The sequence below is a fragment of the Lynx canadensis genome, chromosome D4, assembly GCF_007474595.2.
Source record: "Lynx canadensis isolate LIC74 chromosome D4, mLynCan4.pri.v2, whole genome shotgun sequence".
NCBI classification, from domain to species: Eukaryota; Metazoa; Chordata; class Mammalia; order Carnivora; family Felidae; genus Lynx; species Lynx canadensis.
In genome coordinates this window covers 1,452,016-1,479,603 of record NC_044315.2, presented here as the reverse complement: position 1 = coordinate 1,479,603, position 27,588 = coordinate 1,452,016, and the positions used below count along the sequence as shown (strand labels likewise).

Below are 27,588 nucleotides of genomic sequence, written 5' to 3'. Positions count from 1 at the left end.
ACACCCTTCCTGTTGTCTTTATAAACTGTAGCCAAGTCCAAACTGTTTGCTGAGACCAATTATTATTTGCACAATAAACGGAGTTATTCTTTCTCATGATAAATGCTGGAAATAATAATTGCATATTGCTTGACTTTGTGCCAATCTAAGGAATACACATTTCTCTGTTTTGATACAAAACGTTATTCTTTACAATGGTATAGAAGTGCTTCACTTTATCCTTTAAAACACAAAGCACCAAAACTGGTCTTAAAAAAAACTCAAGGATAACTCATAAGTGTTTTCTATACTCTCCATTCAGAATATAGACACAATAATAGCTAAAAATTTTGGAAGGTGCTTTGCTAAAAACCAGCATCCAGCAAGCATTTCTGTTGCTTATTGATAGGATAACCCTTCAAAAGCGAGAGTATTTCAGAGTCTTAAATGAATTTCCTACACTGTGTCACCTTGTGCAGAAAACAAGTCCACTCCTGCTAGAGACGGGCACATCCTAAGTGACCGCATGTGGGAACAGACGTGACTGTAGTTAAAGGTATTTCTAGATATCACTAGCAACAGGCAGAGGCAGACCAAAGGGGGAATGGAATTTACTTTATTTTCATCTTTAATGTGCACATCCCAAGTGATTTCTCATTTAATCCCCACAAAACCCTGCAGGAGGCGAGGACTCTGCATGCAAGACTTTGGGTCTCGACAAAAGCATGTGCCAGCAGATGGGAGGATTTCCACCAGGCCCTCAACCCGCCCCGTGAGACAGTAGGATGCCCCCCGTTCCCCTTCCCTATCTCTGTGACCCCGTCCCCTCACATCTATGACCCTATCCCTCACACCAACCTCTATGAACCCCTCCCCACCATGTTGGTGACCCCAACCCCCCCACACACTGACATCTGCGACCCCTTCCCCCATACCAATGTCTGTGACCTCCTCCCCTGCACAGACATCTGTGACCCCCACCCCCATGTCTGTGACCCCCTCACCAATGTGACCCCTTCCCCTCCCATCCCCCCAATGTGTGACACCCCCATGCCAGTGTCTCTTACTCATAACATGCTTTAAAAGACAGAGTACTCTGCTTTAAACCAATTCCTAACATCACAGGCTCAAAGAGTCAGAACGTGAAGGAATAAATGCCAACCCGCTACCTTTGTTTGGTCTCCTGGGTCTCCCCGTGCTTGCGGCTCTGAGTGGTTTCCCGTCTTCTCCCAGCCAATTTTGTTCCCGCTGATATGGCTGAACATAAACAAAAGGAACATGGTTACTGAACGGCGTGGGCCTTCCACCACAGTAGCCCATGTGGAGCCCACAGACTCAGTGACACCTCAGCTTTACTGACCTCGCCTCCCCCAACAAACCACCTCCGGAGACAGCCCTACGCTGGGGGTGCTTTCGGCCTACTCGGTTGGGCAGCAACAGCCACTCCCTGGAAGAGGAAACACAGAGCACCTGACCCAACCTCAGCACCCGCCTCAAAGATGACAGGGTGGGCCACAGAGCGGGCAGCACGGCCCTGCCTCCAAGGAGTTCAGTCGTCTTGGAGAAACAGGATAAAACAATCACACTCCACTGAGAGATATCAGGCAGAGGAGGATTAAATGTTATCTGGCTCGGATATTCCTCATCATTCATAAATACGTGTAACGTATCACGTGCTGAAACCAGACACGGGGCGCCCGGCCTGTTCTCTGAGAGGCCCTGGGAGCGCAGGGACGTGGCCCAGGAGAGGGAGTGCGCTCAGAGAGTGGGTGGCAGAATGGGATTTGGGGGACAGCTTCCACTGGAAAGCAGTAAAAATCAGGGTGTGGAAAGGGACAGCGGGAAGAGCACTGAGCATCTCACAGGCCAGACTGAGGTATTCCAATCGGCATTTTTTTAAAAACTGTAGGTTGTGACCCATTAGTATCTCCAGAAGAGTTCAACCAGCATTTTATAAACACTGAAATGGAACAGAATGCAGTAAACAGGGTACCCATGGCATTATTTCATAAACGTTTTTGTTCATCTGTAGACCGCAGACCACAACATAAACGGAAGCTCACCACGGGCTCGGGGAAGGGACAGGATCTCCCCGCAGATGGGCCTCCCTTGCCTCCTGGCAGGGCTCCTCCCCCCATCCCTCCCCACAGGGCCCACGCCCAAACCAGCTTCTGAAATCAGTGCTGGCCACAGGGCAGGCCAGGGAAGAGCGCAATTTATTGGACCTGCCTCCTAACAGACTCAAGTGACAGATTTTTTTAAGACCCACTAATTCTCCCATCTTCCAACAGACTTCATGTCAGTTCTGCTACTAAAAAAAATAAAATAAGCCAAACCAAACCAAACAAACAGCAAAAAGAAGGAGAGAGGAGGAGCAGGCGCCCACAGTAAACAAGAGTCCCCATGCGGCACCTCTCAGAGCCCGATCCGGCTCCTCGGTCCCAGCCATGTGAAGGGACACTGCGCAGCTGCCCGGCGTCCAGTTCCTGGTCCTCTGCAAGGACTCAGGGCGACCAGTGCTCGGTCCGAGTCATCTGTACCCTCTGAGGCCACAGCTTTGCAAGACTAGAAGGATCCTTTGTGATGAGGAGGCACCAAACTGAACGGGAGTATTCCAGGAGCACAACGATCATTCCAAGATCATTCTGTTTAAAGTCAAGAACAAGGCACCAACTGTGGGGGCAGGGGGCCTGGAGCAGGGCTCGGCGCACAAGCTGTCAGCTGTGCTGCGTCCAGCAGGAGCATTCCAGCACTGGGAAGGAAAGGTTAGCGGCACTGCAGTGATCCAAAACGTGGCATAAATAGAGATGCTTACGTACTTTTTCACTAAGAAGTCAGTGACATTTATCTAGTGAAACTTTAGAACAAATTACTCAGATACTTACAGGTTTTATAAAGAAACATAACATCTATCGTTCACAATTCTAGACACTGGAAGTAGGATATACCTATAAAAACATGCACCAGTTACAAGGGCACAGCTCAGCGGATGTCCACAAACTGAGCACGCACGCAAGTCACCAAACTGAGGCATGGCTGACCGGCCGGAGGCTGCCCCTCGCCCCGCTCCAGACCCCTTCCCAAGGGTAAGGGTTACGAGACTTCTCACAGCACACTCGGGCTTTCCCAGGCTCTGAGTACCCTGGAAACCCGCCACCCGCGTCGAGAGGCCTGGACCCGGCATCCCTGCTAGATGGGCCCCCGGGACAGCACACTGCCGCTGCGGCTCTGGTCCAGCTACCGCCCTGAATGCGCCCAGTCTTCTGTGGCTCCCCTGGCAGTCGTTCTTGGGGTGCGGTGACCCCCAGCATGGTCTGGTGGTCTGCACTTCCCTGATGAAGACGGAGACAGGCACCTCTCCACATGTGACATCTTCTCTTGGGGCCGCCTGCACAGATAGTCCACACACTTCCTCCTTCATCGCGGCAAGTGCACCATGTTCTTCTTACGGACTTCCAGGAAGTCCTGTGTCCTACAGGCTCTTGGCGAGGCAGAGGGACCCCGCACTCTGTCGGGACTTCCAGCCCCTCTCTTCACGACAGAAGAGTTTTTTATTTATGACGCCTCATCTTTCAGGCCTTGGCGGCAACGTCCCCTCATTGCAGGCTTCCCTACCCAGCCCGTCTGCTATTCTCACGGCCATGTCCCTCACGGCGTGTGTCACACTGGCACTGCATTGTCGTCCATTTCCATCACTAGATTACACACGCCGTGAAGATAAGCACTCGCGCCACTGCCAAGCAGGTAGCCAACGGCTGAAAGAAGGAATCACGGAACCACAGCCAAAAGGTATACGGCGGAGACGGCATAAGCCTGACTTCTCCTCCATACCACACGAAGCTCAACACAGAGCCTCGTCAAACATACAGCCCCGTAAGCACGCGACCCTCACGATGGGCCCCACGCCGGCAAGCACGGGGCGGGGCAGGGCGGCCATGCCCTACTTGCCACCGAAGTGGAAAGCTTGTCCCACCGAAGATCACACAGAACCTACATTTACATATACTACCAGTGTTACTGTTTATAGGTCACTACCAAACTAAAAGTAATGTCCTAATCTAGATAATCACCCTAATAACCATACTATAAAACCTAAAATTCTGCCTGAAAAGCATCTTGTCAAAAGCCAGTTTCTCTAAAGTCCAGAACATCTCACTAGGATGACTATGTCACTTTACAACTTGAAACGAGCTACTGGGTGTATGACAGACGCCTTGCCTCGAAGAACACACATTTTGGTTTCACTCTCCACAACTGCTCAGAAAGGCGACCTGTCACCGGCCATGCCTTGGAGAGACCTGCTGGGACCCACACAGGCCACAGGAAGCCTGCAAGCTCACACTGAATCCTGCTGACAGGAGTCAGGCTCAGAGGGAAGGGAAAGGACCCATGTGCAGCACGGCAACAGTGACTGGAGGCAACCACGGCCCGCCATCCCTCCAGTGACCCTGTGCCGCTACGGGATGAGGCCATCCCAAGGGACTGTACACAGACTGGGTCGCAGCAGGCCATCAGCACACCCAGAACAGTGGTGAGGACAGAGGCCAGCACACATCACCTGGCTCTGCGGGCCTCGTTTTGCAGCAGAACACCTGGGGTCATCCTGCACTGAACACGGGGGAGACAGCAAACCTGACCCTCCTGCCTGTGGGTCTCGTTGGCGCGGTGCTGGTGTCTGCGTGCACCGGAGGTGAGAGCGTCTGGCCCACACGCTGACTTCTCACTCACGTCACCACCACGTGGGTGCAGGCTGCCCGAAGGGGCACTGACCACGAGCTGAGTGACTTGTCAACAGGAATGAAGGAGCGAAGGCAAATAAAACCAGAAGGGAGGCAACAAAACAGGAAAGAAAGAGAAAAGACCAAACTCCCAGTAGAAATATCCAGTGTATGCACGAGGTCACAGATGTGGTGACCAAGTGTGGCCAGCCTGCAACAGGCATGCACACATCTTCATTTCTGTGTGCTCCCCAGCTTGGGACAGAAGGGGCCTGGACGCGCACCTGTTCCCACCCTAGCCCCGCAGAGCCCTGAGGAGGCCTGAGACTCCCACCACAGAGCACGGGGGACTGGGCGCCGGGATGGGGGACCACGAGTCACACCCCCAACACCCCTGCAAGGACATTCTCCTAATGCCCTGATTTAAGCTAATGTCACACGTTCAGGTTGTCACACACGAAGTTGGGAACACGGAAAGTGATGCTCCAATTCCTACCCAACAGTCAGAAGGGACGTCCATGTGTGCCTCTCATGCATCTGCCAGGACTCCTCACGACTCTCCGCCATCGAGGGAGGGTTCAAACCCCTAACACAGGCGGACGAGCTCAACACAAAACACCCATACATGTCAGAGCACGGCCAGGACACGTGAAGACACCCGTCTCCGGGATTACACCTGACCAACACATAAAAGTGACTCAGAATTGTTTTTATGAGGATACACAAGGTATGCTGCCCTAGTCTAGCACATAAAGAGGGTAAGAATCTGGACAGAAAAGGCTGCAGCTGTGCTGAGCCTGTCGGGGGCTGGGGGCGATCAGGCAGGGTAAGATGTAGCTCTCTCTGTGAACCACACGTTTCTTTGGGAAAGGAACCTGAGAGGACAAAGAATAGGAGACAAGCAGCCTAACATCACTACCACCTGGCAGAGGAAGCACGTTTCCTGGGCCACTAGGTCAAGGGCACAGAATGAAATTCTTGAGGTGTTTCACATTAAAATGGAATTGGCGTTTCGAAAAAATAGTGATGCTACCTATCACTTACTGTGGTTACTCATCAGCTGATTCAATTCACAAACACGCTAGACGCTTTCCATCCACGCCTGGCCCAGTGAGTTCCAGGCCACACAACCACGAGGCCACCAAAACCTGGCGCGACCAGCCACAGGAGGCTGGGGCCTGGGTCCCCACAGCACCGTGTCCCCACAGTGGTGTGCAGGCCCTCGGCACCGACAGGGACCTTCCACAGCCCAGATCTGATCCCACAGGACTCACAGGGGCCGGCAAATCTTATCTGACAGATGCCACCTTGACCCCATACCAACACCCACGTGCACAGGAACACGAAACAGCAATCCATACAAACAACGCCACAGAGCACAGAGATGTTATATTCATGTTCTCTCCTAACAGGACTTTCAAACATCCATTTCAAGATGTCAGTAATCAGAGCCAAACATTGAAGCGATGCACACACGCACACTCCCATCTCCACACACGATCATGAACACACTATTACGGAAGCATACCACGTGTAAGAAAGAAGGCAAGCTGCTGACCCTAAGATCAGACCCCGTGAGTAGAAAGGCACGTTAGGACACGCAGTGAAAAACAAGGTACCTGTGTGTTCACCTGTCTGTGAAAACACCTGTGTCTCTAGAGGTGGCTCCTGAGAGACTTCCTGTACCGTATTTTCTAACGTCTCAGTTTTCTGACTTTGTACAGAGATTTCCGTATTTCTTAGAAAAACATATAGAACAAAGAACTAAAAACTTTAAATTAGCAAACTCAGAACAGATTCAGTATCTAAAAGCCAATGAATATGTGAAAATAATATAAGACAAACACCTCCACAAGGATTCCATCATACTTTTTAATTCTACCAAAAGAACACTACAAAGATTTGACAAAGGCCAGGAAGAAAGACAAGTGCCTTAGTTTTCGTTTCACAAAGACTTAACCGAGAATAGAGCAAGAAGTACGTGCTAATGACACTCCAATAAAACAGGAGAAAAAACACGGAGTTAGAAAGCAGAATATTTCTTTTCGTCACTTGAAAATAATCTTCGGGGGGGTGCCTGGGTGGCTCAGTCGGTTAAGCGTCTCACTTAGGCTCAGGCCATGAACTCGCGTTTGTGGGTTTGAGCCCCGCGTCGGGCTCTGTGCTGACAGCTCGGAGCCTGGAGCCTGCTTCGGATTCTGTGTCTCCCTCTCTCTCTGCCCCTCCCCTGCTCATGCTCTGTCTCTCAAAAATAAATAAATGTTAAAAAAAAATTTTTTTTTAAATAAAAATTAAAAAAAAAAAGAAAGAAAATAATCCTCAGATGCCTCTGTCCTCCGACAGAAACAGGGCCACAGTGAGAGAGCCAGCACAGCCTGGGCGGCAGCCATGCCTACTAAGGATGCCCAATTCCCCTTGGCCTGGGGCTCCGCAGGCACCTGTGACAACAATGGCCCCTCCGCCTCCAGGGCCAAGATTGCCACCGAGGTATGCAAGCAGGGGGATAAGGGGCGGGCCTGCTGAGCATGCGTGGTTCACGTGCCACCGTGTGAACCTGAGCAGTGGCCGTGAGCGCAGCCACCTGCAGTGCTCATGGCGCACCTCATGTCCTCCTCGGGGCAGGGAGCTGTGCCCCCCGGACATGCCAGGAGAGCCTCTCCGTCTGCCGAAGCCTTGCATCCCCTGAACTTTATCTTTCAAAATAAATGTTTGCTAACTTTATAGGTTACACAAAAAGGTACCTCGTTGTGTTTTAACATTCTTTTTTTTTCTTCTTTGGTGAGGGTGAACATCTTTTATGCTTCCTGATCATCTGTGTTTCTTCTGTGAACTGCATGTTATATTCTTTCCTACTTGAAATACTTGTCTTTTTCATTTGTAGCATGCTTTGGGGGAGGGGACAGGTCGATTCGCTTTTGTTCAGTAGTGTTCCCTGTCACCTATCAGCACCATCCATTAGAAACATGCCAACAGCTGCCATGTTCCCGTCGCATAGCAAGTGCTCAGTGTCCCTTGGCTTAATGTACTTCCTTCCCTGAAGACCATCCCAACAACAGATCCAAGTCCAGAGGTCCCAATTCAAGTCCAAACCAAAGCAAGTCATGACCTCCCACTCCTACCAAGATTTTGAGCCAGAATAGAGACACCCCATTGTGCTCGTGGCCAGTGCACACAACACACAACACGCTCAGGCTGGAGAGCAAACGCTGGAGACCAGGAATGCGGGCCAGGGACGTTTGTGAGGGCTGACCCAGGTCCTGCTCCGCCTGGCGTCTGGCCCCAAAGCCTCGGGCACAACTGCCATCCCCCTCCTCTCCCTCCCTCCTCCTCTCTGTTTTAACATGTCTGCTGATCACGATAAACGGGGAGGCGAAGCAGATTCAAGAAAACTAAAGTGTGACAGGCCGACAAGGCCTCCCAATGTCTGCATTTGAGGCTGAGGATGCTTGCCCCACACACGAAGCCCCCTTCTAGCAGCTCCCCCAAAGAGCACCGTGAAAGCACAGGGCAGGGCCAGACAAGTGACACAGTCAGGGTAGAGCTGAGGGCCCTCCAGCAAGTATCCCCCTCATCTCCCAGCCCCATGAGGCGGCTGGCCACACTTGTGGGGGACCCCGCAGGTGGCCCAGGCACACACCCTCCTGCTTTGGGCCTTGCTCCCAGCCATCTAGAAAGCATGTCTCTCACTAGACCAAATCTGTACCAATTATTAACAGAGAACTCAGTGCCTTAGAATTTCAGTGCGGAAGGGCTTCTGAGACTCGACCAGCTGTTCTCATTTGCACACACACGATCCCAGGCCCCGGCCCAGTCACACTCAGTCTCCACTATACGCCCTTTCCAGAAAGTTAACTGGGAAAAATGAATGCAAAGTCCAGCTTAATACTTCACATCGGGATTTCAGAACCGCATGGACTTATGCACCACTGCTCCACGGAGCACACAGCCCCTGCATGGCAGCAAAGCCCTCGGTAACTCCTGCCTGAGGTCAGGGGACACTTGCATCCACTCTACAGATGGAGGAAAGAACAAGAGAGGGGACGTCTAGCCTCAGCCTTCATGCCTAGTGCGAATTTGCAGAAGACGAGAAACCATCTCCATGGATGGAGGGCCAAGGGGCCCTGGATGTCCAGCCATGAGCCAGAGTGCAGTGAAGAAGAGGAGATGAAGAAATAAGAAAGGCCTTCCTTTCCTTTCCTTTCCCCTTTTCTTCCTTGTTTGTGAGTCAGGTTTCTCAAAACTCAAGAGTTTTTAGGAAGAGAAGGAAGATAGTGCACTGAAAACTTTCTTGATCAGACTCTAACAAGTTACATATTTAAAAATTCATTTACTCGGGGACACACATTTAAAACACTCCTCTCTACTGGGGAGCCTGGGTGGCTCAGTCAGTTTAACATCTAACTCCCGATTTCAGCTCAGGTCACGATCCCAGAGTTGTGGGATTGAGCCCACATGTGACTCTGTGGTGACAGTGCAGAGCCTGCTAGAGATGCTCTATCTCCCTCTCTCTCTGCCCCTTCCCCCACTTGCTCTCATTCTCACTCTCTCTCTCTCTCAAAAATAAACTTAAGAAAAAAAAAAAAACTCCCCTCCAGCAATGACTCCAACATTGACTGCAGCTTTCTCTGGTTCCAGTCAGGTGAACAGCATGATTTAAGGAATCGTCTACGAGCTGCTGAGCTGAAATCTGAATTGCTAGATTCAATTCAGGAGGGAAGGAAATTCAAGGTCCCCTCAATCCAGGAGCGAAGACTAGAAGCCACCAGCGTCTAACTTAAAATGCTTCTCGGGGGTGAGACTGGGGTCCCCCAGGCCAGGGGACAGGAAGAGTCAGCAGCACTTTACCAGGTAACTTCACCACGTCTAAGGGGTCACACGAACCAATTTTCCTAAACCTCCACTGCAGCAGAGGAGTGGCCCGAGGCCGCGGCCGACGAGCACAGACTTCCAGCCTGTGAAGCCTCAAGGAAGCGTCTGACTGCCCCTCGCCCATGTCCAAGAAGCCCAACCCGTGCACAGTGACATCGCCTTCCTGCAACAAACAACACCCCCACGCCTCCGTGCTCAGCTCTCGACCGCCCCAGAGCCCAGGTTGCCTGCCGCGCCCGACACGGCCAACCGACCCCGGGGAAGCCACAGCTGCTCCACAACCCACTCACTTTGCAGCCGCTCCACTGCCTTCATCGTTGTCGGAAGACGATGACGTAGAAGACCCTGGAAAGTAGGCTGAATCCACGTGGTTGGGGCTGCCGCCTGGAGCTGGGTGGATCGGGGACGACCGTTCATACAGCGGGGTATGCTTTCCTTCGTGAGGAATGTTGCTGTAGGTGCTGTGCTCGGTCAGACTCTTCCCACTCGTTTCCAACGCGAGGGCCGGCTCAGCGAGGCTGTACGGGTGTGGACCCTGGCCCGCGGCACCTGGGCTGGGCACCTGCGGGGCCTGAAAGAGAGGGCAGAGGTCACGCGCGCACTCCGGTCAGCACTGCCTGGTCTCGGCTAAGCTTTAATTCAACGAACACTGGCACTTGCTCCACAGAGCAGCTTGACAGCTTCAGAAATGATCTTAGTTTTCGCGAAAATCGGATGTCTGTGCAGCTTCCAAGGGCAGCAGCCCCCAAGGCAGGCAGGTTGGGAGCAGGAAGTGGGGGGTGGGGGGAGGACTCACCACAGGCTTTGCTTGCAGAGAGGTCTGCGGAATGTTGAGCATCTGGGGGGGGACATACGGTGGCACTATCCCAGGCATTCCGAACGGATTTGGTCTGGCTGTTCCGTCGACAAGGAAAGAAAACGACGCAGCTGTTAGCAGAGCACGAGCTCAGGACACCAGAGTGGCAAGCACATGTCCCCATGTGCCCTGTCCCTCCTCAGGGGATAACACAACACTGATCCCACTTCCCAAACACCTTTGGAAATTCATGTTTAACATTAAAACACAGTTAATTTTACGGTGATCAACATTACAGACTGAAGCTAGGATTTTAACTTGCAGGCATCCGGACCACCCTCCCTCCGCCCCTTGCCGGCTTCTCAAAGCCCTAAGACTACAGGTTCCGAAGGGACACAGTGGGGACAGACCCTTCCCCTCACGTCTGTGAGGCAATGGAATCTTCCTATTGAGACTGAAATTCAGTTTTCAGCTATTGACAAGCTTCTTGATACAAACGGTGAAATGTGGCAGGTGCTGCCTCTATACTTAGTTTGCGGCCGTTAGGCAAAACCACAACCAGGCCGCACGCTTCACATACATCATGGACCGAACTTGGGATCTGTGCTCTCAGAACGTGACTTCATACACCTGTCCTACGGACGCCGCACTCACTCTGCCACCCCTCGTGCTGACCGTGCCAGCACAGCCCCGAGAACAAGCGTGCGGAGGACCAGGCCCCACATCAGACGGGAGGCAGGATGATCGGCTGGGCCCGCGGGCCCGCACACCTGCATGCCCACGACCTCCGTCTCCCGGAGTCTGAGAGGGCACCATCGGCCAGCATGACACGTGGTGACCAATGTGTGTTGACGGGGCCCGTGGCCTCAGCATCAGAACACTTCCAAATATCATAAACTACTTAGCAATGTAATAAAAATGAGAAGGACACCCTTCAAGGCTCTGCTCCCCCACACAAGCCAGGGATGGGGTGCCTATGAAGTCAGGCCTCAGGCACCTGAGCCCTGAGTGTCCCCACAGCCCAAACAGTGGGGACAGACAGCAGACACGGGGCCCTGAGGCTACACCATCTCCTCCTTAAGCTTTGTTTGGAAACCCAACAAAACCAAGCCTAGAGACCCCTGGACGCCAACATCCTTTACCAGGTAGAGCGTTCCTCCAACTTCAGAATCTGGGCAACACCAGGAAAACCAGCAGCCCACAAACCCTACCTCTCCCTGCCCCCCCGCCCCGCCAACTCTCCGAGACACATTTAAATAAATATAAGAACGAACGAGCATCCCTAAACCCAAACCCTCCCTCCCTCCCATTCTCTGAACTCCCCCCAGTGCCTAACCGGAGCTCCCAGAGCCACCCCGGTCCAGGCAGCACCGGACGGTGACTAACTTCTCCCCCCCACGGTACCCACGCACCCAGAGGCCACGGTCACGGTCCAATGCGAGGGCCCATCTCCGAGTGCCTAGCCCACGGCCTGCTGGGAGGGAAGCTCGAGATGTCACTTCCACAACTGCAGGGCAACTAGCTGAGAGTGACGGTGCTGGCACGTGTGCATATCCCTCACACACTCACCACACACGCACACTTGCCACACACACACACCACACACGCACACTTGCCACACACACACACACACACACACGTGGTCACCACACACCACACACACACATTCACCACACACACACTCGTACCACACACATGTACTCACCACACATGCACTCACCATGCACACTCACGCCACACATACGCACTCACATACACAGCACACTCACCACACACACACACACACAACACGCATGGTCACCACTCACAAACTCCCCACACATGCACTGACACCACACACACATTCACCACACCCATCACACATAGCACACTCATCACACACATGCACTTGCATTCACCACACACACACTCACTAACCACACAGCACACTCAACACACCTGCACTCACCACACGCACACAACCACACTCACACTCCCCACATGCACTCACTCACCAAACACACATTCACCACATGCGCTCACACCCACCACACAGCACACTCACCAAAACATGCACCTGCACTCGCACTTACCACACATATAGCACACTCACCACACACACTCAACACACTCACCACAGTACACTCAATATGCATGCACATCAACACCACACACACACTCACCACACACGCACACACACATTCACCACAGAGCACACTCCCCACACACGCATGCTCACCACATATACATGTGCACGTGCACACATTTTTGCCACACACACACTTATGCACAGGCACACACATTCACCACACATACACTCATGCTCCCCACATACACACACACATTCAATGCAAACACATGCACATTCACTCACTTCACATACACTCATATGCACACGCTCACATTCACCACACACAAATGCCCTTACCCTATATACATGTGCATGCACTCACACACACGTCCACCACACGTGCATATACATATGCACATTCACCATACACGTATACGCACTCACCCTACGTACATGCACGTGTTCATCACAAATACATGCACCCTCACCCATACACACATCCCACATGCGTGCACACACACACATTCGCTGCACAGACATGTACACGCACTCACCCCAAACACACACACATGCACATGCATGTTCACCTCACATACACACATATTCACCCCACATACACATATACACATGCAAACATACGAGGAGACACTTCTGATCAAACAGTTCCGACCCAGGAGATTAGAGCCTCAAAGTCTGAGACTCACGATGCTGTAACTGGTTAAGTCCCTTCTCAGGTGATTCTGAATTGTGGCCAAATTCGGTTGCAAAGAACACTATGAACTCCATTCAAGCTCTAACACTACACCCCAAATTACTGTGAGAAGTGCAATTTACTGCCTCCTGTGGCTGACCTGCTCCACGAAACTTCTGAGAAAGCACAGGGAACATCGGCTATGCCAATACACAGCAGCATTCAAGGGAAGGGGACCCTTTTGTTTCCCTAAAATTTTGACCATCATGCACTACAAACTTCCTGAAAAGCACAGACTTTCCCTAAAAACGAACCATAATTTAAGAACGAAGATTTCCAAAGAAAGAACATTTTCTAAAATCATACTGAAGTCACTGACTTCCAATAAACCTTTGAGGACCTGCAAAGTGAGCTACTCATCTCTCAGAACCCAGTCTAATAAGTGAATTAACCTGTCTACACTTCTCTGAAGGCTGGAGAACCGCCCGATAAGCCAAGCCTGCCTCTGCGCGCGGCATGCCTCCCTGTGCACCAGTTCTGGTTCTCAGTGCCCTCGCACCACTAAGCGGAGCACTGTGCTGTGTGACAAGGACGCCTCTCAGGACTGACCCCGGCTACACATGGGGGTCCTTGTTCTCCTGTCACAGACGCTCTATCAAGAGAAGCTGTTGTTAGCAGACTACACAGACTGAGAGAGGCACGTGAAAAAGGCATTTAGTCGCCGTATGAAAAATGTTCTCATGATGAAAACAACGTTTAGAGACTTCTTTGCGAACGATGAGGAAAACACACACGGCGGCCGGACAGCGTGCCATGGGAGCCACCCGGGATGACGTGCTGCCAGCAACCCCCCCCCGCCCCCCGCCACCCAGCGGCCTCTAAAGACCACACACATCTTGGAAGGAACGGTGTCGACCGGGAGGCTCTGCCGGGAACCAGCTAGCCCAGCCAGCCAGCACGGACTTGACCACCAGGCACGTTACCACAGAGAAGCCACGCTAGCCAAAACCAACAAGAGTGACAAAGTAACGAATTTTTAAATTCTCTAATGCCGATGAGCGCGATGCACGATTTTCAGGTGTGGCATAAAAAACACAGACTTGAAAATTCAGATTCAAAGAGTAACTCAATATGTTCCCTATCACCAATACTAGGTTTCAAGACCTACAAAAAAGGTCAAATTTCCCAACGCCATTAACTGTATTCAAAGGGATGTATTTACTCAATAGTGATATTCTACAGAAGTTAAGACATAAAGCCACATGAAGGAGAATTTTGTGTAACTTATTTCCATCCTCTTCCAGATGAGTAACCTCTGGAAGGCAGGCCCCACGGGCCAAAGACCGGCATGAAGGCAGAGGCGGGAGGGGCTGAACGCTGTCAGTTTCCAGAAGCACCAGCTCCCAGAGCTCAGGGCGGCTGGGGCAGCTGACACCAGGCAAGGCCTTCCCGAGAGGAGCCAGAGGCTGTCACCCGGAGAGAAGCAGGCTCCACACAGCTCTGCTAATGAAAGCAAGCGGGCACCCGAAAGAAGCAGGGACCCCGGGGAAGCCACTCGGGCCAGCAGGAGCCCCAAACTCCAGGAACGCGAGCGGTTCCCCAGGACGAGGGCTGCCTTCCTGACCACGGCACTGTGGGCACAGAGCTCCCAGGGCCAGGAGCCAGCGGGGTGCTCACCCAGCACCTCCACCACTGCCGAGTCTGGGCAGCACACGTGGACCTCACGGGGTGCAGCACTGCCAAAGCTCACGCGGTGCCCGAGTCTTCAAGAGCAGGGGTCTCACGAGTGATGGACGTGTCCTGAGTCATATCCAAATCTGTCTAGCCCCTGGCCCTCTCCCTCTGAGCGGGAATGGCAGCGCCCCGCAGCAAAGAACGCCGTGCATGTGGGCCGATGGAGACGGGGGCAGGAAGGCACACCATCCACGTGGCTGTGTGAGCCCGACAGAACAAGACAGTCTCTGTCCACTGCGGACTGGACAGGCCGTGCCCTCCTGTCACCGCGCCCTGAGAAGCCACCAGGAGACCCCACGGAGAGCGGGTCCACCTCCCAAAGACACCTTGCCGAGTGGCTGCTAAAGGCAGATGCGGTTTCTGTTCCTAAAAAATGACTGGTTTTCAGGTTTTTTAAAAAAATGACCTTTCAAAAAGACATGAGACCAGATGGCCTGTATCACTTCATAGCACATGGACTAAAATAAACTCACAAAAATCTGAATGAAAGGTCCTGGGAAAAGACTGTGAGTCTGAGGACGATGCTCAAGACTCGAAAGGGAGGAAGAGTAAGCAGACCTTCTGTTCCACACGAGACACCACGGTTCTCTGCGGCAGAATACGCTGTCAGACCCCTGGGGGCTTGACGTTAATACCATGCACATCGGCTTTTAAAAGATAAAAACAGAGATGAACATGGACACACCGCCAAAAATAGCAAGGGCAGAATGACACGTACAATACGGCATTTAATTACAGATTAACACCACCATTTGTTACTCCATATGTATGAGGCAGGAAAATATAAAAACCTGCTTGAGGTAGATAGATGTGACTTCCAGAAAAGCCTAATAATGTATTTCTTTAAAGAAAGATGTGAAACAAACTTTATCATCTGTTAAAGCCATTCAGTGGGCACACAGCTGCTCATGACGCTGCCCTCTGTATTACTGTCACATTTAAAGTCTTTCCGTAACAAAAAAGCTTAAGCAAAAACCACAGGAATGGTGGCTTTAGTAAGAACTATATGACTATCACGTAAATTTTTTTTAAATGCCAAATTTCAAAAACTTATTAGTAAAGTAGAGCAACAGTACAGTGCGGAACATCTGGGGATGCTAAAAAGTGATCGTTACGATAGCACAACGCTGGAAGTGCTCCAAGGGACACGCACAGGCAGCAGCCAGGACGGCGCAGCACCTGCCCCGCGGGACCAAGGCAGACCTCCATATGGTGATTGGGGCGATGGGCATGAGCCACGCACCGCCAACTGGCAGCAGGCAGGTCGTGTATAGCGTGTAGGGCCGTCCCGCATGGCCCCGAGGCCCAGGGGTGAGCGCAGTGGCAGGCCAGCCAAGGTGGCATCGGACAGGGCAGAACGGGGCAGCGTGGGCTCCTCACTCGCACTCGCTCCACTGGCGCAGGTGAAGATGCCATCACTCTCTGCTCCTAGCAGGTCGCGTGACCGTTGCATCTGTGTGGTCATGCCTGGGCGACCCTGCTTTCCTAGAGATGGACCTGTCTTACCAGCTGAAGTCCTGTGGGGACCACATCCTTTTACTCACAGTGTCTCCGTTTCTGGGGTGACATCTGCTGACCCTGCCCCGACGTGTTGGGAGGTATGTTGTGTGGAGGTAGAGCTGTATTTACAAAGAGACTGTTAACACAGAAAGCCCAGCGCCACTTGATGGGACAGTCTGATGACGTCACCGACCAGCCCTCGTCTCCCTCACATTTGCACACGCACCTTCTCGAGCCCCAGCCCCCAGACGCCAACAGCAAGTCCCCCTCCTCCCAGGTGAGACAGCAGGCAGGTATGCTCTCCTGAAGACCCATCACCGGCCGTCAACAGCCTGCGGCCGGTCTGGTGGAAGGAGGCCAGCAAGGACGTGGGCACCCAGAGGTCTCGGCTTCCTGGTGGCAGCTCCCGTCCCGGCACAGCCCCGGGAGACCGCCTCCGACAGGCCGGCACAGTCCTGCTCCGGCAGGCTCCCCTGGCCTGTAGGCTCTGGGGCCGGTGACTTGCGAAGCCCTCTGAGATCCCCGACTTCCCTGCCGCAGCCCCCACGCGTGCACCAGGTGCCACGAGACCCCCACTTCTGACAGTGCAAGCCCGCTCGATCCGCTCCCATTCCGAGCCCTACCCTTCACTAGGCCTGGGGGGTGGGCCGCTCCCGCCGCCTACCCCACCCTCTTCCACGCCCCTCAGGGTGGTAGCAGCCGGTTTCTCCTCCGATTCCCTGCACCTTGCTGAGGGCCACACACACCTGGGGGAGCCCCGGGAGCCTCCTCCTCACCTCCGACCACACAAGTTCCTGCCACACTGCTCCCATTTCCTACGAGCCGACCTTACTCCTGGCTCCACCTGTGCTCCCTGACCCGGGCCACTCCATCCACAGAGCCCCCCAGGGAAGCCTGCCTTCTTCCACATCTCCACTTAGCACTCGGGGTATACACGATAAAGCAAAGGGAACCACTGATACAAAATTAGGAGAGCTGGTGGGCAGGGAACCTGATGGAGAGATGGGGAGGGACCGTCAGGAACATTCCCCTGAAGTTGGTTTTGACTGCACGCACGCGCGCGCGCGCGCGCGCACACACACACACACACACACACACACACACACACACGGGTGTGTGACAGTTACAAAGCAACTTGTAACAACCCGTTCCCTCTTTCACGGCCCCTACGGTAAGTCTAAAGCCTGGGCCATGCCGGGACCCAACTGCACCCCTGCCCCTGCCGTCCCCTCCCCTCGCCGCCACCTGGGCTCCTTGCACACCACCTCAGGGCCGGCGCACACGCATCTCCTCCATCTCCTCTGAGGGAAGACTTCCTCCCCATTATCACCATGCTCAACTCCTACTCTACTTTCAAACCTCAGCTCAAACACTAGTTCCACAAGCAGAACAGGGCCTGACTTCATCAGCATCAGTTCAGTCTGAACCACCTGCTCACAGGCCATGGGAGCCGCATCTCACTCATGTGCAAGGAAGGGCCCGGACCGCATGCCTGCGCGGCCACGCTGCCCAGCACCCGGCAAGTGCTGGCATGGGCCAGATGCATCAAGGAGATTTTTCTCAATTAAAAGACATTATTTTTTTAGCAGCTTTAAGTGTAAGGAAAACTCAGGGAAGAAACACACCATACACCTTGCTAGTCAGTGTGACACAGCAGTCATCGCGGATGACCCCATTTTGACACATCGTGCTTATTGACTAGAGCCCACATTTTACATTAGGGTTCCCTCTACGTGTTCATTCTACGGGCTGGACAAACGTACACGGACATGCATCCACCCCTACAACGTCACACATGATAGTCTCACTGCCCTAAAATCCTATCATCCCCCTGTTCATCCCTCCATGGGCTTTTTACTGTCTCCACAGTTCTGCCTTTTCCAGAATGTCACACAGGTGGAATCCTTTTCAGATCAGCTTCTTTCACTTCGTGAATGCAATCGAGGTTCACCCACGTCTCTCTATGACTTGATAACCCGTTTTCTTTTGCGCTGAAGAACATTCCATTGCCCGGAGGGCCTACCGTTTATTTACTCGTTGACCTGCTGAAGGACACCTTGGCTACTTCCAAGTCATGGCATTGTGAGTGCAGCTGCTGTATACATCGTGTGCAGAGCTTTGTGTGGACATAAGCTTTTAATTCCTCTGGGTAAATACCAAAGAGCGTGACTGCTGGAACCTTATGGTAAGAGGATGAGCAGTTTCCCAAGAAACCATCACGTGGTCGTCCACGGTGGCCGGTCTGCGTTCCCGGCAGCTGTGACTGGGCGCTCCTGCCGCGCTGCCTCCTCACCAGCACGTGGTGCTGTCGGTGCTCCAGACCTCGGCGGTTCTGAAGAATGTGCAGCAGGAGCTCGTCGACGTTTCACGGGGGAGGCCAGGAAGACAACACACATGTATCTTCAGACTCACTGGGCCTCGGTTTCACTCACATAGCTCTGAACAAACACACCAGGATCGCTAGAGCCTACAACATCTCCATTCACAGACCTGAGGTGGGTGGGCCTCTAGCAGCTCTGTCGTTTTTTTTCAAAAATTCCAGCAATGATTCTGAAGCACAGCCAGGGTCTAAGGAGTATGGTTCATCCAGGAACCACACACGCTGCTGCCAACTCCATTCTGACATGTCTTACGTGCGCCTACATTCAGACTGGGGACTCTGGTGGACGTGGCAGGCACCGTGTGCTGGGGCGGAAAGCACAAAACATAACCATCTCTAGGTCCCCGGTCCCAATACCGTGTTTCTGACAAGTAAATTCCCACAAAGTAAATACTAATTTCACCTGTAACCGATTTTAAAAACCCACCTAAGAACAGATAGTTTCTGGGGGCCCCCGGATCCATCTTTCACCCTGAAAAGGACCACACACTGTGCAAACCAGGCCTCCCAGCCCCGTGGGGCAACGGGGCAGGTGAGTGTGCATCTCCCCCTGTAAACTCCACACCCTCGGCCCCTGTGTGGAGAGCAGAGGCTTCCTCGATGCTGCAGAGGACCAGGGCTCAGAAGAAGATGCCTGAACCCGGCAGCCCTGCCCAGCGCTGGTCCACCTGACCTGGGCCAGACTTGGGAGGTTTTCCTTTGGAAGACACAGGTTCCTGAGGCCCAGCGAAGACCCGGATATCGCAGTTCTGGGGTAGAACCTCGATTCCAACCAGGTTGAGAAAGCTCTGGCTAGAGCCAACTCTCCCCATCTTCACTCCCAACAGCCTCCAAGGGCTAGCATGATGCTTAAAAGATCTATAAAGCTATACATATTCCTGTTTCTAAAATGATTAATACAGACAGGTTCTAATGAATGAGAAAGTTACCTTCCAACAGTGGTTGTTGAAAATTCTGAATGTGTCTTCCTAGACAATAATGTAACGGGCCAAGGTCAAAAAAGACCATTTCGGATCTGTCTACTGCTTACAAAAACATTTTTATGGAAAATATGTGTTGGGTTCTACCTTGAGTTGCAGAGAAAGCCTCTCCCCAGTTCCAAGTTGCTCCTTCTAGGCTCTCCGTTCCCTGCTCAGTGCCATAGCGGGAACCTAACAGCACTTAACAGGCAAAAGGCACTATCTTCACATTACTGTTTCTTTACATTTGTCAGGAAAAAAAACAACAGAGGCAATTTCGCATGACTCGGTTTCTGCTGGCTCCAAATTGTGTATGCAACTTGAAATGCACCTTCCTTGCCCAGTCTTCCCTTGACTTCTGTCCTGAGTCACCACACACTTCAGGCCACACTCCTGCCACCCCACACTCTCCGCTGCCCCAAACCCCTGCCCCGTGGCTGAGGTCTCTGCCACAGTCAGAAGCACCAGGAGACGCTGCAGAGAAGGCTTATACGGCTGGTTACTGCCCACACTGACCTGCTGGAAAATACCGCCCCAAACACTCAAATTCGTCACCAGTCCACCACCGCTCTCCAAAACCCACTGAGAGGAAGTGAAACTAAGTTCCGGGAGTGTCACCTTCATCCATAAAATGCTTACCTCACGTGCTGTCTGATGACTTAAGAACATGAAAGCACTTCATATGACACTATAACTTTTTCAGCAGCACAAACTTAAAAGCTAATTTAAAACCCATCCTGTCTTTCTGCACACTGCCAACCCTGTTAGCAGCTCAGACCAGCGCCAACTAGTACCTTTTTCTCCATCCTGCCTCCCCCTCCTGAATCAACGTTCTAGTCCCAGGTGCACCGCAGCGACCATTTCAACTACCATGCCACACGAGGACCAGGCGTCAGGGCAGACACACAAGGGGCAAGGACACCCTTCTGCGAGCTCCTCCTCAGCTCTGTGGCTGCAGACCGCTCCTTGTCTTCTCTAGACCCCCTCCCCCTGAGAACAAGGACAGTGTCACAGAGCATGTCATGTATATTTTCCATGTTAACATGCATCCAGGCAGCCATCTCCGTAACCAGGAAGCCTGAGGCCAGAGGCCGTGGGGTCAGAATGTTCGCCCCTGGCGTCAGACCCTGCCTGTCACCTGTCCCAGCGGTGTCCACGGCCCCATGTGACCTTGCCCCACCATGTCACCCTCTGTCCAGCAGAGTGACCCCAAACCACTGTCCTCTCACTGTCCTGGTTCAACAGCTCTTCCTGGATTAAATCACTCGGTCAAATACCTTCCTAAAGGAGCAGGAGGATAAAGGTGGCCGGTGGGGCCCTGGCTGCCCCCGACCCGACACTGCTAGGGGAGGGGCAGGAGCCGGTGCACAGAGAGTTAAAGCGAGGTGCTGAGACACAATGGCTGGTAGCTGATGGCCTTGGACAGTGACACTCAGAAACTGCAATGTCCCAGGCACAGGAAGACAAGCCCCACCCTACGTGGGTCACAGCAGACAGGCCAGCAGAAGAGCCAATGCCACCCGCCCTCCTCAGCCACTCGGCACCCTAGAGACTGCCACCAGCAGCCAGCACTCACCTGTGACCTATGGGCCCCCCATGCACACTGCTGCAGCGCTATGCCTAAGCAAGCCAACAAACGTACCACATAAAGAACAATTACCTGGGACATTCTGACTCTGGGATTAATCTTTTGAAACCAGTAAACAGTGGAGCTTGCTAACCACCCCAGGAACTGGAGGCAAACAGCACAATCTCTCAGAGCTCCATGGCTCTGGGCCCAGAGAAAGGCCACTGGACTCAGGAAGGAGTCCGGCACGTCCACTCAGCTTCATAGCCTCCCATGACAGCATTACTCCCAAGCAGGCTCAGGCAAATGGCTTATAATTATTTTTATTGCCCGATTTCAAATCTGAGTCGAATTTGGTCTTTCACAAAAAAACAAAAACACCTAGGCAACAAAACAGAAAACAGCCATCCGCTTTGCTGAAGTGGCCCAGAGGGCATCCCCGCAGAGCACGCCTGGACACCCCCCAGCCCACCCCTACTCCCAGGTCCGTTTCTCCTGCTCCTCAATCCTTGCAGGGGCTCCTACGGAGTCTTCCCAGGGGGCTCGGCTCTATGCGTCCCTGTAACTGTGGATGCCTCACTTCACATGAAGAAACCTCCAAGACTACTGGGCCAACATTTAAATCTCTTCGATGACTGCATGTCAGCAACCCTCACAGAGGCTTTGATTTACTTACCTAAGTAATGTGGTGGGTGAAATGCCATAGGCTTACTAGTCGCTGAGTAATATCCAATTGCTCTCTTAAATCGAATAACTTTGTCATCTGTTCTAGACTGAAATAAACGTAGGAAAACCTTTGTAAATCACATGCCACTGGTCATGTGCACGAACATACTTTCACAATTCAGCACATGTGTCATAACCTGCAGCTTTCAAGTTACTAACAGATTAGAATAACGTTAAAATCTTCCTGGAAAATCAATGAATCAAACGCTACTCAGACTGACTCCTGGCACGCAGTCAGGAGAGCCGGGTCTGCAACGCAGCCCGCGGGGTCCCGGGCTTCCCCCGCTGCCGGGAGAGGGTTTCCTTCCCATCTCCCGCAAATGGGGCAGTGGTTTCACCTTTCCAGAGAGGCAGGGAGTTCACACCAACCTCACATCTTCTATTTACCCTGACCCACTCACATTCCTTTCCAGAAAAAGGTGGAAGAAATCCCTGACCATCGCCCGAAAGGATGGACAAGTCATGTCCACACTTCTACTCAGCCCACGTGACAGGTCTGTCTTCTTAGGAGAAAGGTCCTGATCATGGTAAAGAATCTGGGAGCAGCAGACCTCACAGGCGTCCTCCCAAGCCCGTACCTGAGAATGCTGGAACACATCTTTAGCTACGGCATCCAAGTCTGAGGGGTCCTGGATGTTGCGGACGTAGTCGGCCACAGCCTTGATTACCACATCACAGGGCGGCAGGACAAGCTGGTGAGCCCGGACCTGAGAAACAAGCACACGGGTCAGCACATGAATCCCGCATGCAGGGCCCGGAAGCTGCAGGCAGCGCTTCCTTACACAGCCCCTCGTTACCCTGCTGTGAGTCTCGGCCCGAAGACTGGTGCGGGAACTATTAAATACAAGCCAGCCACTTCCACCCAGCAAGGCCACACGGAGCCTGGCAGCCATGCGTTACCTCCGACATGTCTGCAGCCAGGCTCCCGTCAACTCCGAGCCCAGAACCCTGTGCCCCACCATAGTGAACATGCCGCGAGAGGCTGGGCTACGGACACTTCCGTTCTTCCTGCACAGCCAAAAGGAGGCAGTGCTGGGTGATCACAGCCCAGGTGCCGAGCACCACAGAGAGGCAAGTCGGCTCTGAACGGGAGGGAAACGGGAGGGTGTCCCTGACTGCCAATGCTGAGGGCCATGTCTGGTAAAGACACACGGAATAAGTGTCGGAATATTATATTACCCGAGAATAGCAGATTCTACAAAAAGTAAACAGAATAAAAAAAAAAAAAGGCTTTAGACTCTTTCGTGAAAACTAAAAAACTATAAAAAAACATTCAATTTCAGCTATAACTACAGTAATGCCCTTCTCTGAGAAATAAAGATGAATCAGGTATTATGTTTCTGGCAATTAAAAAAAACTCGAACGACAGCATGAAATAACCTTGATTTCCTATATGTAGCCACAAAGACCACAAAGGCCCCTAAAGACCCTGTGCCTCCAGAGCTGTCCACTCCTGCCCACCAGCGTGGGACTGTCCAGGTAAGCCCAGCGTCACCACAGTCCTCTAGGGTGCACGGGGAGCAGGGCAGCTGGCCTCAGAGGTAAGAAGTGAGGAAGGGCCATGAGCCATGGAGTGTGGTGGCTCCAGATGCTCGAAGAGGCAGGAAACACCCTTCCAGAGTTTCCAGAAGGAGTGTGGCCTGCTGACACCTTGATTGAGCCCAGTGAGACTGATTGTGAACCTCTGACCTTCAGCACCGTAAGATAACAAATCTGACTTGTTTTAAGACACAACACACATACACACAAAAGAAGAAAATCAGAAAACCTGAGCCTGAGCACATGACATGGAAGACCCACCAGAAAACCATTTACACTTTTAAGTCATCAAGAAAATTTTCAAGATGCACACACAACAATCACTCTCGTTTTACACAAGCAACAGGTTTTCTGGAAGCACTGGTTGCCACGTCCGAGTCACGTTCTCAGGCCCCAGTGTGCCGGTCGTTAGTGCTCGTGAAGGCACATCCCAGCAGGAGGCCTGCAGAGAGCCACGCACACATCTGTGCACATAGATCACATGCTCAGTCCTAGAAACCCAGCACCCCATGAAAATGAAAGCCCACTGGCTCGCACATGCTCCACGGGGACAAACCCCAGAAACAGCACATCCCAGCCAGTCTGGGAGGAACACAAGTCCCGTCTGCTCTCCCACTGGCGGGGTGTATGGTCCCCTGGCGGGGCAGGAGCAGGGCCAGCTGGTGGCAGCCCAGGAGAGAAGAGTCAGAACAGAAGCCCCACGCTGTCCTCACGGAACATCTTCCCCTCGGTGAACGCACACGGAAACAGGGACAGCCGTGTGGCGTGGGCCTGGCTGAGCAGGTGCGACCCAGCACCCTGAGACCCTACGATCAGACCACAATGGCAAGCTGGCTGTAGGGTGAGGATGTTACATACAGAACAGACCAATGACGACATGGTGAGAACAGAACGAATGTGATACAAAAGTGGACAAAATATGAAAAGGGCTAGCCCCACTTGGGGGAGGAGCACTTGGGCAACACAGGCCAACTCTCCTCGGTGCACACCGTCTACCCTGCCTCAGTGAAGGGGACCATCTGTCACTGTTGCTCCTGTGGACCATCCCTGGTCTGCGCCCGCCCCCAAGGCTGCCTGAGGGGCAGGGAAGTCCCCACAACCCGGATGCCCTCACTCCAGCAGCCCTGGCCAGGCCCAGGGGATGGCATGATGTGCGCTCGGCACAGGGCACACAACGGGGGACTCAGTGCACATGAGAAGCTTTAATTCGGGAAGAAAGAGCACACAAAATAATTTCTAAAACTCAGACGGAACTGTTATAACCTCAAAACATTGAATGAGAGATTATAGAATTCTCAAAAGGATTTACCACAGAATTCCTTTTAGTAGCAAGGTTCCTGGTACATTTAAATATGGATATATTTGCAAACATCCCATTCATTAAACTTCTAACACTCTTGACAATGTTTAATTTGTACTTTCCTTAAAAACCTTGCCATTGCGTTGGGGCACCTGGGTGGCTCAGTCAGTTGAGTGCCCAATTCTTGGTTTCAGCTCAGATCATGGTCTCATGGTTTGTGGGTTCAATCCCCACGTTGGGCTCTGAGCTGACAGCATGGAGCCTGCTTGGAATGCTCTCTTTCCCTCTCTCCGCCCTTCCCTGGCTCTGGTGCATGGTCGGTCTCTCTCTCTCTCTCTCTCTCTCTCTCTCTCTCTCTCAAAAAAACATTAAAAAAGAAAAAGAAGAAAATGAAGGGAAAAAACCTTGCCGTGACACATATGGGAGAAATCACATGTTCCCACAGGCTGGCAAACTGAGTCCTAAGAGAACCAACCCAATGGAGAAAGAAAAAAGTCCCTGAAGATCCTGGCCACCCCAAATATGGCTCCCGGCTCTCTAGATCTATACATGCCACATGCACAAAGGGATCTCTGCAGACGCTCAGCTGGTAAAAAAAAAAAATGCATCAGGACTTGCTGACCCTCAAAAAGCATCATCATTTTACACGGCTAAATCTTCCCAAAGATGCTCTAGAAGAGCATGCGGCTCCCCCATCAGTGCAGCAACTACAGGAGAGTTAGAGCAAGATGTCACTGTCAATCTTAAATCAAAATTAACACTCAAACCGCACAAATGAAATGTTTGCTCCTTGGCGACAAGCTTCAAAATATTTTTAAAAAGTTTTAATGTTTATTCATTTTTGAGAGAGAGTGAGCGGGGGAAGGGCAGAGAGAGAGAGGGAGACACAGAACTGGAGGCAGGCTCCAGGCTCTGAGCTGTCAGCACAGAGCCTGACATAGGGCTCAAACTCCCAGATGGCGAGATCATGACCTGAGCTGAAGTCGGATGCTTAACTGAGCCACCCAGGAGCCCCTGGGCTTCAAAATATTTTAATGCAAGTCCCACTTCTCCTTTTTTTTTTTCTTTTAATGTTTATTTATTTTTGAAAGACAGAGAGAGAGAGAGAGAACGCACGCACACAAGTGGGGGAGGGGCAGAGAGAGTGGGAGATAGAATCCGAAGGAGGCTCCAGGCGCCAAGCTGTCAGCAGACCGTGAGATCACGACCTGAGCCGAAGTTGGATGCTTAACTGACTGAGCCACCCAGCCGCCCCTCCTTTTTTCTTTTCTTTCAGCAGTTGTACTTTAACTTTAGCCCAAAGCTTAACATTAGGAAAAAAGACAAAAGTTAAATAAAATGCAATAGTATACCTAAATTAAAATTGGAAACATGTACCTTCTGTGCCCAAGGATAGAAAGCAAATTCTGTTTAATTAAAAAGCAGGGGCCCCTAGGTGGCTCAGTTGGTTAAGCATATCATTCTTGGTTTCAGCTCGGGTCATGATCTCATGATTTGTGGATTCAAGCCCCACGTTGGGCTCTGTGCTAGCAGCATGGAACCTGCTTGGGATTCTTTCTCTCTCCCTTTCTCTCTCCCCTCCCCTGCTCATACACTCTCTCTCTCTCTCTCTCTCTCTCAAAAAAAAAAAAAAAAAATTAAGAAAATTAAAAGTAATAATAATTTTAAAATAAATAAAAAGCAAACATTGGCGCAATCGGGTGACTGTCGGTTAAGCATCCAACTCTTGATTTTGGTTTCAGGTCATGATCTCAGAGTTTGTGAGTTAGAGCCCCATGCTGGGCTCTGTGCAGAGCCTGCTTGGGATTCTCTGTCTCCCTTGCTCTCTGCCCCTCCCCCACTCTCTTGCTCTCAATATAAATAAATATTTTTTAAAAAAGCAAACGTTTATGATTATACACTTTTTTACAGCACTTTGTAGTAATTTCAGTGATTGTCAGTTACTTGCTTTGCAAGCAAAGGAACAAAAATTTGGAGCTAGAAAAGACCTCCCAGAGCGGCTCCCTGCTTCCAGACAGGACAACCAGTGATAAGCAGGCACTGCTTGGTGGGAGCTGGCAGTCACCTCCACACAAATTCCCTCAGCCGAGGCCGCCTACACGGAGCCTCATCTTTCCCCCACGGGCCCGTTTCCTACTGTGCTGCTCTCTCCCGTGGGTCAGGACAGGTGGAGGGTGTGGAAGGCGCTCAGGAAGGCAGCTCGTTCACATGCCCACAGGCCCGTGCCCCTGCTGGGGCTGCTCTGAATCCAGTGGTGTCAGCACAGAACACACCCACTGTGCAGGGACACAACCAAGTCCACGGAAGCCCTCGCCACACGCCTCTCAGTGCAGCAAGCAGCGGCCGTCACAGGCAGCAATGGGCTCCGACTCTTTAGGGCCCCGATTCCCCTCCCTATGGTACTAATTATTCAAGGGCCACAACCTGAGTTAGCATCTGGCACCGCAAGAAAACAATCTCTTCCCATCCCTAAAAAAGGAAATAACGAGGGTCCCACTACAGAATCAACTTTAAGCCGCCATGTTCTAGTGTCTCACTACTTATGTAAGTCTGTCATGTCATCTCGGTTACATTTCAAAAAATCAAACATTTTTCCACAAATTCACTTCAAGGCACAAAGCAGGGGCGTCTGGGTGGCTCAGTCAGTTAAGCATCCAACTCCTGACTTCGGCTCAGGTCATGATTTTGCAGTTGGTGAGATCGAGCCCCACAGTTCAGGAGATTGAATGGAGCCTGCTCGGGATTCTCTCCCTCCCTCTCTCTGTCAGCCCTAGCCCGCT

General features: G+C 52.1%; 1 protein-coding gene across 4 annotated transcripts in view; it reads right to left on the bottom strand.

Annotated features, from left to right (window-relative positions):
- FAM120A (family with sequence similarity 120A) overlaps positions 1-27,588 on the bottom strand; it is a 96,041-nt gene that overhangs the window by 37,327 nt on the left and 31,126 nt on the right. For all 4 annotated transcript variants that reach the window (XR_003964193.1, XM_030293668.1, XM_030293669.1 and 1 more), the window contains exons 4-8: positions 22,548-22,676; positions 21,920-22,016; positions 10,363-10,460; positions 9,857-10,137; positions 1,149-1,236 (exon numbers count right to left, since the gene is read on the bottom strand). Coding sequence is in view for 3 of the 4 variants with exons in the window: in XM_030293668.1 (XP_030149528.1) it covers positions 1,149-1,236; positions 9,857-10,137; positions 10,363-10,460; positions 21,920-22,016; positions 22,548-22,676 (693 nt within the window). In the remaining variant the exon portion in view is untranslated. The remainder of the gene's footprint in view (positions 1-1,148; positions 1,237-9,856; positions 10,138-10,362; positions 10,461-21,919; positions 22,017-22,547; positions 22,677-27,588) is intronic.